The sequence below is a fragment of the Stegostoma tigrinum genome, chromosome 26 (assembly GCF_030684315.1).
Source record: "Stegostoma tigrinum isolate sSteTig4 chromosome 26, sSteTig4.hap1, whole genome shotgun sequence".
Lineage (NCBI taxonomy): Eukaryota > Metazoa > Chordata > Chondrichthyes > Orectolobiformes > Stegostomatidae > Stegostoma > Stegostoma tigrinum.
In genome coordinates this window covers 11,651,473-11,666,118 of record NC_081379.1, presented here as the reverse complement: position 1 = coordinate 11,666,118, position 14,646 = coordinate 11,651,473, and the positions used below count along the sequence as shown (strand labels likewise).

Genomic DNA, 14,646 nt, shown 5'->3' with positions numbered 1-14,646 from the left:
AGATGGATAGATGGCAAGATCGGCGGAGAGGAGACAGGCAAATTAGAGAGGTGGGGATGGAGCCAGTAAAGGTGAGTGTAGGTGGGGAAGTAGGAGGGGGTAGGTTAGCCTGGGGAGGACAACCAGATAAAGAGGGCGGGATAGGTTAGTAGGTAGGACATCAGGGCATGGTTAGAGGTGGGAGGAGGGGATAGGTGGGAGGAAGGACAAGTTAGGGAGGCGGGGACAAACTGGGCTGGTTTTCGAGATGCAGTAAGGGGAGGGAAGATTATGAAGCTGCCCTATCCTAGGCCCAAAACATCAGCCTTCCTGCTCCTCTGATGCTGCTTGGCCTGTTGTGATCATCCAGCTCTACACCTTGTTATCTCAGATTCTCCAGCATCTGCGGTTCCTACTATCTCTGAATAATAATCCTTTCCAGTTCACGGCCCAGTGTTCAATTGCACTTTAAAATTTATTACAAGACCAGGCGTTCGGGAGTTACAGTCCAATGAATCAATGTCACTTTTTTGTACCAGTATTCCCAGAGATACAGTTAGCAGTCAATGCTCCTACATTCCTTCCATGACATGGCAGACAGGAAAGCCTCCGGCTGTGCCAATAAAGATTTGCAGGGCAACACTATGCTTGGCTCTCCTTTGAGCTGATCTTCCATGGCTATCAAGACCTGGAGGGAGAAGAAGCTAGAGCTTTTGGCTCAGGAGGCAGGGACACTACCCACTGCATGAAAAAAAAAACTCATCTCAAATCTACAGGGAAGATAAAAATCTAGGTAAGCACCTGATGAAACTGCAAAAGTAAGAGAAGATAACTGGGTGGCAATGAATGTAGCATTGTTTGAGATTTCACTATTAAACTGACCTCAGAACACGATGCAGAAATGATACCTGGTCAGAGGTACTGTATTTTAAAACAGACATTAAACTCGCTTTTGTTACTTCGAAAAATCAATAATAGATCTGGGGAACACACCTTTTGACCAAAACATCCTGACAGATACTTCAACTCTATTTATGTAATTTGGGAAGCTTGCTTTGCCTAAACTATAAGTAACTATCTGTTCTGGACTGTCAAATATCTCATGGCCAAAATGGACATGGAGGATACTTTTCAAAAGTAAGTAATTTCTCTCATTGAAGTCATGCACAATTACATCAAAAATGCTCAGTGATGAATTAACTCAGAAGTAGAAAAAGCTTTTTATTTAAAACATATTTACAAGTCGATGTCAAAGCAGTTTACAGCAAAACAGAACATTAAACAGATTAATGAATGCACAGACATATTTACAATGAAATTACAATTTAAAAGCTTCTAGTCATGGACTAAATGCATGACTTTGTGGAAATTCTGTAACTAAGGGATATTAACTCCTCCTGAACATTCATTGGCCATCGGAACAAAAGAAAAATGATCAATCTGATCTCTTCAGTAAGCACTACATTCCCAGAGATTCAACATATAACTATCCAGTAATAGAGGCCCCTTCAGCCACTTAAAATCAGGAATCCTGCCCAGCTTGGGCTCATGAGAAATCTTCAGTGATCGGTGTCATTAGGGCCAGCAGGGTCCCAGGAACACACTCTCCTGATCGGGCTCACAACTGCTTCCAATTGATGGGTGCCTTTCCTGATTTCTTCAGCAATTCGTTGGTTTTGGAGAAGTGTTTGCAGCCAAAGAACCCTCGGTGCGCAGACAGTGGAGAGGGATGAACCGTTTGCAGTACATGGTGACGTTTCTGCAACAAAACGGCAATCCCCAGTTAGAGTGTGAAAGGATATTACTGCATGGAGTCTTGAGGGACTCTCACTGCACAGCATCACTAAATGTCTCTCAATCAAGCAACTGCGTACACAATATGGCATCACATATGACAAATACAATAATCTTAGTATCCTCCATTGTTCAGATTGTCACCACTGGAGATTTCAATGCACAAACACAAGCTCGACAGGGGTGGGGAAAGAGCAAGGGCAGCAGTCACAACCAGACAAATGCAAATAAGTGATCAGAACCAACAAAAAAGATTCGTCCTACTGGCACTCCCTTTCCCTCCACCCAGCTGTGTCCCCGGATTATACAGTAAATGGAAAAGTCCGAGGGAAAATTGATGAACAGAGAGATCTGGGTGTTCAGGTCCATTGTTCCCTGAAGGTGACAACGCAGGTCAATAGGGTGGTCAAAAAGGCATATGGCATGCTTTCCTTCATTGGGCCGGGTATTGAGTACAAGAGTTGGCAGGTCATGTTGCAGTTGTATAGGACTTTGGTTCGGCCACATTTGGAGTACTGTGTACAGTTCTGGTCGCCACATTACCAAAAGGACGTGGATGCTTTGGAGAGGGTGCAGAGGAGGTTCACCAGGATGTTGCCTGGTATGGAGGGCGCCAGCTATGAAAAGAGGTTGAGTAGATTAGGATTATTTTCATTAGAAAGACGGAGATTGAGGGGGGACATGATTGAGGTCTACAAAATCATGAGAGGTATAGACAGGGTGGATAGTAAAAAGCTTTTTCCCCCCTAGAGTGGGGGACTCAATTACTAGGGGTCATGAGTTCAAAGTGAGAGGAGGAAAGTTTAAGGGAGATATGCGTGGAAAGTTCTTTACACAGAGGGTGGTGGGTGCCTGGAACACGTTGCCAGCGGAGGTGGTAGACACAGACATGTTAGCGTCTTTTAAGATATATTTGGACAGGTACATGGGATGGGCAGGGAGCAAATGGACACAAACCGTTAGAAAATAGATGACAGGTTAGACAGAGGATCTTGATCGGCGCAGGCTTGGAGGGCCGAAGGGCCTGTTCCTGTGCTGTAATTTTCTTTGTTCTTTGAATCACACAGTGAGAAGCTGCTCAGATGTAGAAGGGGCACCATGCTTCATACACAGTTGCTCGCACACAGCTAAGGGTTTAATCCATCTTTTGGAGGAGACCCTTAACAAGGGCACCCGTTCACATCAGATAACTGGTCCTGAGGTATGTCAGCCACATCGATTAAATTGACCCCCTGCGGAAGTGCTCTTTACCCAGATTTGCAGTGTATTGTTTGGCTCTCACTGTTATTACACTTCCTAAGGGATTAATACATTGAAGCACTGCTGGCACATCTAAGGAATTTGAAAGATGGTACATAAACGCTGGTTTTCACAATACAAGGGCAAAGCCTTCCCCAGAGGGTGGGCTTCAAACTCCTTACCCTGTCGATGGCACTGCCTTTGCGCTGTGCGTACGCTCCCCACAGCATGAACACCAAGCCATCCAGCTTGTTATTCAGACTTGACACGACTGCATCCGTGAAATCTTCCCAGCCATGCTCCTTGTGAGAGTTTGCATTATGTGCTCGCACAGTGAGGACCGCATTCAGCAGCAACACTCCTGTTTCAATCCACCGACCCAAAAAAAAATTAGGAAAAGGTCTGGTTAGTTGGGTACACAAGCTGCTAAACTACTCTGCCATTTGCTGACGCTAATTCTTCACCATCCCCTCAACTTCTATCGGCAAGCTGGGGTTTAATTTTTTTTTAAATCCCAAAATGAGACTTTTACACATTTTATGAATACAGTATAATAGGTGGTTTCAAATTTGGCATTTGTAGAAGTGCAACTCAGTTCAGTTTTTTTCACAACCCTATAGCAAGCCACTTGAATTACAGGTTGATTTGCAGTTGTAGTGCCTAGACAATGCAACAGATCTTAAATGGTCTTCCATTAAAGTTGCATTTTTGCCAGGTTTCAAAAACAACCAAACACAGACCGAGCAAGGTGACAGATTTCAGAATTTTCCAGCAACTACCAGGACAAATGAACTCCTGTCTTCATGGATGTTACAAGGCTTGCATCCAAACCTATGCAAAAAGAGCTCGTAGACAAGATGTCTACCTCAGCCAGTTTGGAACAAAGCAGGCATTGATAAATAGATAGAGTTGACAGCCAGAGACTATTTCCCAGGGCAGAAATGGCTAGCACGAGGGGTCATAGTTTTAAGCTGGTTGGAGGAAAGTATAGAGGTGATGTCAGAGGCAGGTTCTTTACACAGAGTTGTGAGAGCATGGAATGCGTTGCCAGCAGCAGTTGTGGAAGCAAGGTCATTGGGGACATTTAAGAGACAGGTGGACATGCATATGGTCACAGAAATTTGAGGGTGCATACATGAGAATCAATGGTCGGCACAACATTGTGGGCTGAAGGGCCTGTTCTGTGCTGTACTGTTTTATGTTCTATGATACTCATTATGGCTCGCTTTGGTACAAATGGATTCCATAGTAATCTGTTACTAAACAGTGGTTCCAGTCAAATGTCTCAATATGAAGTCCCAGTCACATGTAAAACTGCTGAAATCACCTGTAACTGTACAGCTTTGACTTTGTCAGTCTGCTTCAAACACTACTAAAAGAAATAAGCAGCCCTAGGCTTAATTAAACATTTGCCTCTAATCTCTCTCAAAGCTCCAATTATTGAAAAGAAAGCAGTGTTTTTCTTTGAAATTATCCAATCGCCAGTTTATAACTATGGCATCCATATCAACAATTCACTTCATCTGGGCTCCTAAAAAAAAGACAGGTGAGTACAGCCAACTGAACACTGATTTACTGGACTCTAAGTTAGACGAGCTAATCCTGATACCTTTGGTTAAGGTATTTGCAACTTTCCTTCTCTAATTCCTCAACAGGTACCACACAACATTCCCTCCCAGGTTCTGAATCCAGTAACAAGTCTTACTTAAATTTTAACTGCGGAGAGTCGGCTGTGGGTAATTGTTAGAATCGAACTGATCTAAAAAAAAATTAGACACTGATGCACCTCCATTTAAAAAAAAACCCAAAGATACCCAATTTTAACCTTTGAGATCAGCCTTACAAGATCTATTAATTGCAAATTCCACTCCTCCCTGCCCAGTAACTAGCTAAACCCAATGGTCCTTATGTACATTACCTTGCTTAGCCCAACCAGTTAGATCGCCATGTCCTGGGGGCTCAAATCCTTCAATGTCTGATTGAAGCTCCTTGAACATGTTTTCCAGACTGTAAGAAGAAAAAATAATTTCTGGTCAAGAGATTATTCAACATGAAATTTAAAAAAAGGCTGCATTCCTTTACGTCAACTCCTTCAGGACCGTCAGATTCACTCACTTTAACCATACAGTAAACTTCCTTCAAGTAGGATTCCCTTCCTGGCCTCACATTTAACATTGTAAAACACTGTAGGATCTCACATTCAACTTTCGGCATGACATTGCAATTATTACATAACAAAATTGAGACCATCTCAGTGAAGCCAGCTCTCTCACATTTAAAATGCATCTTCAAAGAAAAAAAAATGATGCTACCCTCCCTTACATGCTCAATTTTCTCTTTTTAAGAGATGGGACTAAGAAAGAAGAAACAAGACAACCCAAGTCCTGACCTGTAATTTACACCATCAGCCATTATTCCTTCACCCAATACTTACTAATCCTGACTGGAAAAATCAGGTGATGGGGGACAGGATCAGGCTTTGTGAAGTTGCTTTCATGTAATGTAGGGTATACAGGATAGTAGGTCAGCACAACATAGTGGGCTGAAGGGCCTGTGCTGTGCTGTTCTATGTTCATTAAATCATCCACCAATTCAACAAACAACTGGGGAAGCTGGGGTCTTTGAAACAATAATCAGCGACAGTGAGCATCTCTGACCTAGTTCCAGCTTTATCTCCCCCATCCCCATTTAATAACCACAGATCTCAGACCTGCTCTTAAAAATCAGAAAGCCACGCATTCAGAAAAGAAATGTACATACAGTGCCAGATGCTGTTAAAGGTTACAAATGCTTGGTGGGAGAAGTGCCAAACAGGTTTCAAATGTTTGGGATTGGGATGTTACAAAAGGACAAATCATATTGTTAAGTTCCCTCTCTACTCAGGAACGGCATGTTTTCAAACCCTGCTTCCGAAGCTCTATTTAAATAAAAGGGGCAGGGTCACTTAGTTTACACTGGGTTATAGGTGTAGCTGCCTTCAGACACAAGTTGGCGAGCTACGGTGCACAGGCAAGGTCAGAAAACATCCTGCGCCAACATCCACCACAACATTGTAGATGGCACTGGGATGGTTTATTTTTTCTTTATTCATTAATGGGCTGTGGGTGTCACTGGCCAGGCAGCATTTATTGCCCATCCCTAATTGCCCTGAGGGCAGTTGAGAGCCAGTCACATTGCTATGGGTCTGGAGTCACATGTAAGCCAGACCAGGTAAGGACAGCAGGTTCCTCCCTAAAAGGACATTAGTGAACTAAGATAATAAAGTGTGAAGCTGGATGAACACAGCAGGCCAAGCAGCATCTCAGGAGCACAAAAGCTGACGTTTCCGGCCTAGACCCTTCATCAAGAGGGTGAACTAGATGGGTTTTTCCCCGACAGTAGGTAACAGATCCATTGTCATTATTAGACTCTTAATTCCAGATATTTTACACCATCTGCTGTAGCGGAATTCGAACCCGGGTCTCCAGGACGATATGTGGATCTCTGGGTTAACAGTCCAGTGATAGTACCACTAAGCCACTGCCTCCTCAAAGGAATAGAAGCTTTGCCAACTTCCCTGAACCAGGTGTTAAGGCAGCCAACTGCCTTGCCTAAAATCAGAGGCTGCTTCTAGGTCTCAGTCTGCTGGCTGATGTAGTGGATACTGAACACCTGACCAACAAAAACAAACAGTAGTGACTTCATTTAACATGCTCCTGGGCTGGTTTCAATTGTGGGTTTGGTGCACAGTAGTTCTGCTCTAGTTGCCCGATTCTAGTGATAAAACAGGTTGAGGAAGAGAGTGGGAAGTGTCTACAAATTGATGCTCTGGCTCTCAAGCATGGAGGCAGGCTCAATATAACCAATGGCCTTTTCTTACCTGACAACTGGTGTATGAAATCAGGAAACCTAACCAGAGACCTTCTTGGATCTACACCTTGGACATTGGCAATCCAAGAATTGTAACTCCTTGCCCAGTTCACAAAAAGGAGATTTATTGGCCAAATGCTTACCCTTATAAAATTTCAATCAGGGTCTAGCAAGTTAGAGAAAGAACCTAACAGAAGAAAGTATTTCCTCAAACGCTTTATGTGAGGCTATGACATACCTGGGTGGTGGCGGCACTGGGCGCTTTACACTGAAGCACAGCCCATGAGCCTGGTTCGGTCCGTGGTACGGGTCCTGGCCAAGAATAACCACCTTCACCTGGACAAATACAAAGCTGCCTTTTACTCCACTATTCGACATTCCAAGGACAAACCGTCATGTTCGGTGTGTAAAGCTTTTGCCACCAAGCTAACAAAGTGTGGAGCTGGATGAACACAGCAGGCCAAGCAGCATCTCGGGAGCACAAAAGCTGACGTTTCGGGCCTAAAACGTCAGCATTTGTGCTCCTAAGAGGCTGCTTGGCCTGCTGTGTTCATCCAGCTCCACACCTTGTTATCTTGGATTCTCCAGCATCTGCAGTTCCCATTATCTCTGCCACCAAGCTAGTCCGAATTTTAAAAATTTTCAATTATCCAAAAAAAAGGGCAAGTTGCCACAATATTCCTGCCTATGGCTCTAAACCAGGGCATTAAACCACATTACAGGATCTAACAAACCTACATGGGAATATCCAGTATCAAGAAAAATAGATGGAATCCCCTGGTTCATCTTTCAGCAACTCAGGAGGTGGGCATGTAGGCGTGGGGGCACGTATTGGTGGGGTGCGTGCACGTGAGTATGCAGGGGGCAAGTTTCATTTCTCACTTTATTGTTCAATGAGATGGGCGTCAGCAGCGAGGCCAGAATTCATTGCCCACTCCCAGTTTCCACAAGTGCCTCATTTAGGCACTTTGGAGAGTATTAATAGCAAACCACATTGCTGACAGAGTCTGGAGTCATATGTAGGGTTCGCATGGTGGCTCAGGTGTTAGCAATGCTGCCTCACAGCACCATTCCACACTCAGGCAACCGCACGTGGAGTTTGCACAATTCTCCCCATGTCTGTGGGAGTTTCCTCCGGGTGCTCTGGCGTCCTCCCACAGTCCAAAGATGTGCAGGTTAGGTGGATCGGCCATGCCAGATTGCCCATAGTGTCCAGTGTTTTGCAGGCTAGGTAGATTAGCCACAGTCAATGCAGGGACTGAGGCTGGGGTGGGGGGGAGGGGGGGGGCATGGGTGGTGGTTGAAAAATGGGTCTCCTGTCTGGACAGGGCAGTGAAGATTATCTGGCAAAGTTTACCACAGACCATTTTACTATAGGGGCTTTGTTGCCTGCAACAATGAGTTGCTGACCATTTCAGCTCTGATCCCCATTCTCAAAGCTTGACACCATAATTATCTCATTCATGGTTCACAACAGATAAACATTTTTCCAACTACAAATTACACTTCAAAACAAAAAACCCCGAAGTAATGGAGTTAAATCGAATGGGCTGATGAGACAGCGTTAAGAAAAAAAAACAGGCTGAAACATCTGAAAAAGAAAATATTGCACCTTAAAATCAGAAGAAAGGAATTTGTGTTTGATAGAGCTAAGAAAGAAACTATTTTTCCCCCCCTCGCCATCATACATGTTCAGTCTTAATTCCTGAAGGAGCCAGGGAGGTGGCGGCAATTAGAAGTCAGCTCCATGATGAAAGCTTGTATGCAAAACTACTACCCCTAAGTATCAGAGATAATGGGAGCTGCAGATGCTGGAGAATCCAAGACAACAAAATGTGAGGCTGGGTGAACACAGCAGGCCAAGCAGCATCTCAGGAGCACAAAAGCTGACGTTTCGGGCCTAGACCCTTCATCAGAGAGGGGGATGGGGTGAGGGTTCTGGAATAAATAGGGAGAGAGGGGGAGGCGGACCGAAGATGGAGAGAAAAGAAGATAGGTGGAGAGAGTACAGGTGGGAAGGTAGGGAGGGGATAGGTCAGTCCAGGGAAGACAGACAGGACAAGGAGGTGGGATGAGGTTAGTAGGTAGATGGGGGTGCGGCTTGGGGTGGGAGGAAGGGATGGGTGAGAGGAAGAACAGGTTAGGGAGGCAGAGACAGGTTGGACTGGTTTTGGGATGCAGTGGGTGGAGGGGAAGAGCTGGGCTGGTTGTGTGGTGCAGTGGGGGGAGGGGATGAACTGGGCTGGTTTAGGGATGCAGTTGGGGAAGGGGAGATTTTGAAACTGGTGAAGTCCACATTGATACCATTAGGCTACAGGGTTCCCAGGCGGAATATGAGTTGCTGTTCCTGCAACCTTCGGGTGGCATCATTGTGGCACTGCAGGAGGCCCATGATGGACATGTCATCTAAAGAATGGGAGGGGGAGTGGAAATGGTTTGCGACTGGGAGGCGCAGTAGTTTGTTGCGAACTGAGCGGAGGTGTTCTGCAAAGCGGTCTCCAAGCCTCCGCTTGGTTTCCCCAATGTAGAGGCAGCCACACCGGGTACAGTGGATGCAGTATACCACATTAAGCAGAGGTTCACCTGCACATCTGCCAATGTGGAATGTCATCTTGGGGCCTGGGATAGGGGTGAGGGGGGAGGTGTGGGGGCAAGTGTAGCGTTTCCTGCGGTTGCAGGGGAAGGTGCCGGGTGTGGTGGGGTTGGAGGGCAGTGTGGAGCGAACAAGGGAGTCACGGAGAGAGTGGTCTCTCCGGAAAGCAGACAGGGGTGGGGATGGAAAAATGTCTTGGGTGGTGGGGTCGGATTGTAGATGGCGGAAGTACAAACCACTGGAAATGTGATAATGGCACAACAGGGCAAGTTTCTTCTTCTCGGTTCAAAATCAGTAGTGTTTTACAATTAACTCCTGAAGTATGTTCGAGACAATAGTCTTAAAAAAAGTTTCAAACTAAGGGCTCTCCTCCCATTTCACTGGCAATCTCCAACCTGCCACAAATTACGATTCACGTTTCTTTTCAACAGGCATTTTACAGGCCCCACAAAACACAGAGTCCCCAACAAACCAAAATGATTGTCCTCTGCAAGATCCAAATAGGCATACAACTGGCTGAGCCATTATCCTTTCGTTACGATCATCTCTTTTCAAGATGTTCTTCAGAAAAAAAAAATCCACCAATGTGCTGCAATTTTGCTGTAAAATGTTCTTCAATAAGGGTATGGAGTTGATGGACCGAAAGTCTTCATGGCACAAAAGATCAAAAAAATTGTGATGTCATGCTGTTAAGCTATTATTGTTGCCTCTTGATCAAGATTTATACTGTTGATGGTTAACCTAAAGAGCACCCCTAAGTAGCTAAATTTAGCTGGTTGCTCACCTGCTTGGGTTTGCAGATGGATTTGAACCAGTTGAGCACAGCAACAGCCCTCTGTTGAAAGTACCATATTTCAGAGATGATACTGTAGGAGGCCCTACCAATTGCCGAGGAGGGTTAGAAAAACATTAACAACATATCACCTAGATGATGATTGGAGCTTCTGGTATTCTGGACATTAATTTTCTTCCTCTAATCTCTGGTTGGGAGAATCTGAGAGAAGGTGGTGTGGAGCTGGATGAACACAGCAGGCCAAACAGCAGAGGAGCAGGAAAGCTGACGCTACTATCTCTGGTTGGGAGAATTTGGCTTTGTTGTGCACGCTGGTCGTTTCTTTCGTGAGCATAATATCAATGACATGTTACATGAATCACTAGTTACAGAACTCATGGGAATACCTTGAGAATGTGAATGATGCTAAATACAAGCTCTTAAGGTCAAAGCAAACCTGCCACAGATATTAGTCTCGGGAGTATGCAAATGGGTGAAATATAAAAAAGGTCAATTCATTCATTTCTCTTGGTTTGCATGCTTGGTATATTTATTTATAAACAGACTGAAAGGAATCTATATTAGCAGAGCAGGTCAATGAACCAAGGGACCTATTCCTGCTCCCATTTCTTCTGATTTCATCAAAACTGGAATGAATGCTAACTTGTATATATTGGCATTGTACTGTTCATAAATAAAGCCATTTCCAGTTTACTTTTTAACTCTATATTTCTAGCCAGTAATTTTTAAAAAATGCAATTGCTCATCTGAAGTCTATGGTTGCGCTTCAGTCTCTGGAGTGAATTGGAACCCCCAAGCCTTTAGCTCCAAGGTGAGCTAACTGCTTCGTGGTAGCACACTTACAAAACCCTTCCCACCCGATCTGAAAACAGAACACTTGCTTCAAAAATAAAGTGCAGCTTGATGGCATACAGCAAGACACAGTCACCAAATGCAGTGCAAGTGAATGATTTTGTGGTACTTACATCATGGAGGTCACACATCTTTGTCCACATGAAGACTTCATGTGGTGGTGGGTAAACTGTGCACCGCCTCCTCTCTGATGCTACAAATCCCATTAACTGCAAACAAACAGCAGATTTAAACTGGCATCAGACAGAGGTTCAGTTACTACTCTACACCTCAAAAATACATGAATCAGTGAATGCAATATCGACAACACTATTCTGAAAGATTTGCCCCACATTATCCAGGGGCACCACCCCAGCCCATGGAAACAGGCAGACACTTTCCAGGCTTAAAAACTAGGAGGCAAGAATAACTTGCAGTGCCAGGAGTGGGGTAAAACACAATCCGACTGCAAAGACTAATACCTTTCACCCTGTGGCACCTCACTCTGGTACGTCCAGCGACCCAGCACACCAGAGTCAGATAGCTCCGAGCTCAAGTTCTACTCCAGAACCTCAGCACAGAAGCTCACGCTGTGACTCCAATAAGTCTCCTGTTACACTACCTCACGCCCTTTTGTACTGTGCTCTTTGAAGTGGTGACAGCACAGGAGCTGCTCCAATATCCTGGCCAATTTGTAACCCTTGATCAATGCTATTTTTTTTCTCGTGACAATCTTATCGTTGCATTACTGCTTGAGGGAGCTCACTGTATGAAGATCGATTACCACGTGTCCCATGTTAAAACAGAAACTACACGTTAAAAGTCCCTCTTTGGTTGACAAGCATTTTGAGACAGCTAGTAGTTATGCAAAGTGCTATATAAATGCAAATGTCTTTTCTAATTTAGTGATCTGGTTAGGAACGTATACTTGGATTAAAGAAGTGGGTTCTGAAGTGATTGACCCGATTAATCATGGGCTTGTCACTTGAATAATAAGCAACCAGATCTTTAAAATAATAAAATGTGAGGCTGGACGAACACAGCAGGCCAAGCAGCATCTCAGCAGCACTCCTGAGATGCTGCTTGGCCTGCTGTGTTCGTCCAGCCTCACATTTTATTATCTTGGAATCTCCAGCATCTGCAGTTCCCATTATCTCAGATCTTTAAAATGATTATGTAAACTTTTGAAAGTCTCTTCACCAACTGCACGCTAAAGATGGATGACTAAAGAAATCGTAATCTTGCTAAAGAATATAGAAACATTAAGTTAAGTTCAAAAGTAAAACGTTGCAAATGCTGAAAATCTGAAATAAAGAGTGTGCTACCAGGTCTGTAAGAGAGATGAGCGTCAATGGTGAAAGTTGATCACGAGAAATGGAAAAAAAGACAGAATTCTGTAGGCTTAAAACAAGGAGAAATTTTAAGACAGGAGACGGGGTGAAATATAAAATTGAAAACAGCGTGGGAGAAATGGGTGCATTGTGGACAGAAACTTAGTTGGGCCTCGACTTGGGAACTGCAAGTGTAAAGTTTCTGTTGTGCAATGACGACGGGGCAGGTATAAAACAAAAGAAAAACCCTTCTCCTCCCAACCTTAATAAAGTACGGTTTGCTGAACTCCATCAGCAGCTCTTTCTTCCAGCTCTCCCCAAAGCCCGGGGGCACGTTGCGGGCTGCGAGTCTCTGCAGGGCCGCCTGTTTGTTCCTCTCGATGCGGGACAGCTGCTCGGGGCTGAGCGGGGAGCTGGGTTTGACCGGCGGCGCTTCCTCTCCGTCCGACCCGGCCTTGAGCTTCTTGACGGGGGTCCTCATGCCATTGTGCTCCTGGCCGCCGAGACAGAAGAGACGGGTTAAGCGGGGGTACAGCCGGTGCCCAGACACACCGAGTGACCGCAAGATCTCCATTGTCACACCGACAGCAGCAGGTAAGGGGCCGAGATTCGCGGGAGGTATTTACAAACCCCGCCCCTTCTGGGCGCCACGTTCCATCTCGGCCCCACCCCCGCGCTCCCATTGGCTGTTCCCATCTACTTATGTAACTTTCCCCTTCCACAAGCAATCTTTCCCGCCAACTCCGAATTAAAATAAAAGACGAAATCGGCTTCCTCTGGAAAATTCGCAAAGACAAAATAACGCACACAACAGACACGTTGACAGCCAAAAGCTTATTTTAGATGCAAACAATAAAAAATAAGCCTGTAACTCGTTATATTAATGTTGAAATACAAGTGGTATTTGTAAATAAACTGCAACTTTTTTCCCCCCTCCGTAAATCTCAGTGAACTCCATTTTATCAATTTACTAAATTAATCCACATTAAGATTTATCGTAATTGCCATTAAGTGGCACCAAGACGGAGATGTAGCGGGGGGGGGGGAACAAACGGAATCGGTGTTTTTACAGAAAACTTTCTAAATTACTCAAAATCGCAAACCACTCCACCCTCAAGGAAACTTCAAACTCTTCAAAGGCAAGTATAGTCAATCAAAAACTCACGTATATTAGAACGACAGAATACTCGATTTAATGCTACTCACAATTCAAACTCAATTTCATGCTTTTTAAAGTAAGGCGTGCACTTAAAGGAAAATTATTGCGAATGCTGTAGGACTGAAATAAAACTAGAAAATGCTGGGGAAACAGCAGGTCTGGCACCAATCGACTCTTAGTTTATTGAAAGCAGCAAATGCTGGAGTCACAGCGAGTCAGGCAGCATTTAAGAAAGAAAGAGCAAGCTAACATTCCGAGTCTAAATGACTCTTTTTAGTTTACCTCTTCTTGATAGTTGTCCTTCCCATTCTCGACTCCTTCCTCTGAAACTTCAGATAAAGTTCTTTTCTTAGCTACAGGACCGAAATATGATGCAATGGTTTTCTGCCCGATCATTTTGAAAAACTGCTTCCCTCTAAATGAGTTAATATTTCCAGAATTTTGAATCAACTCAGCTCAGGCACACTGACCCCACAAAAAGTCTAACAGGACTCCCTATCTAGCATGGCTTTGTTTCGCGCCAGATCTTGAGGGCGTGGAAAAGCTTTCTACCAGGCTCATCTAACAAACTTCAAATTTCTCCTCCCCCGGAGATAATACTAAAATGAACCAACTGGGGAAACTTTGTGAATCAACCCGACAGAAATAGCAAGCCACTCAAAATGTCTTTAGCACAATTACTAACAATTAGACCATTTCTCCCGCACAAAAAAACACATATCTTCCCGAGAGATTTAAATGAACCTGGTATCTGAATTGTATAAAATCTCATGCTCGTGATATATTTCATGTTTTACTTTTTTCCCACCTCTTAAGGGTTTAAAATGTATTTGTTTCAATTTAACAATGGAAAAATTGTAATGGAATAAAACAAAACTCGACTCCCCGAAATAATTTATTTGCAAGTTCCAATTACATTAAATTATTTTGCTACAGTCAAGTATTGAAGGTTTGTGTGTGAAATTCGAATCTATTAAATAAAAGTGCTTGTTTTTCCATTTAAACAAATAAGCACGGGATTCATTCATTCCCTGGTTAATTCAGAGGAAAGTTGGGTGTTGATTCGCTGATTCTGGAG

The 14,646-nt window shown here is 44.2% G+C and overlaps 1 protein-coding gene across 1 annotated transcript; it reads right to left on the bottom strand.

Moving 5' to 3' along the window:
- Nucleotides 1-1,187: 1,187 nt before the first annotated feature.
- Nucleotides 1,188-14,106, bottom strand: LOC125464149 (uracil-DNA glycosylase). The gene is made up of 7 exons (XM_048556283.1): nt 13,851-14,106; nt 12,672-12,902; nt 11,213-11,308; nt 7,100-7,197; nt 4,931-5,019; nt 3,195-3,373; nt 1,188-1,738 (listed from the first exon to the last, which is right to left on the bottom strand). Exons 1-7 carry the CDS (start codon nt 13,962-13,964, stop codon nt 1,598-1,600), a joined length of 948 nt encoding a protein of 315 aa, XP_048412240.1. The 5' UTR covers nt 13,965-14,106; the 3' UTR covers nt 1,188-1,597.
- Nucleotides 14,107-14,646: the final 540 nt, after the last annotated feature.

What these genes read in the sequence shown, in the direction of transcription:
- LOC125464149 (XM_048556283.1), bottom strand. Translation starts at nt 13,964, where the DNA reads ATGATCGGGCAGAAAACCATTGCATCATATTTCGGTCCTGTAGCTAAG. An exon ending in GCAAACCGTACTTTATTAAG is followed by an intron (nt 11,309 to 12,671) that starts GTTGGGAGGAGA and finishes GTTTGTTTGCAG; the next exon opens with TTAATGGGATTTGTAGCATC. An exon ending in CCAGTGCCGCCACCACCCAG is followed by an intron (nt 5,020 to 7,099) that starts GTATGTCATAGC and finishes TTCTTCTTACAG; the next exon opens with TCTGGAAAACATGTTCAAGG.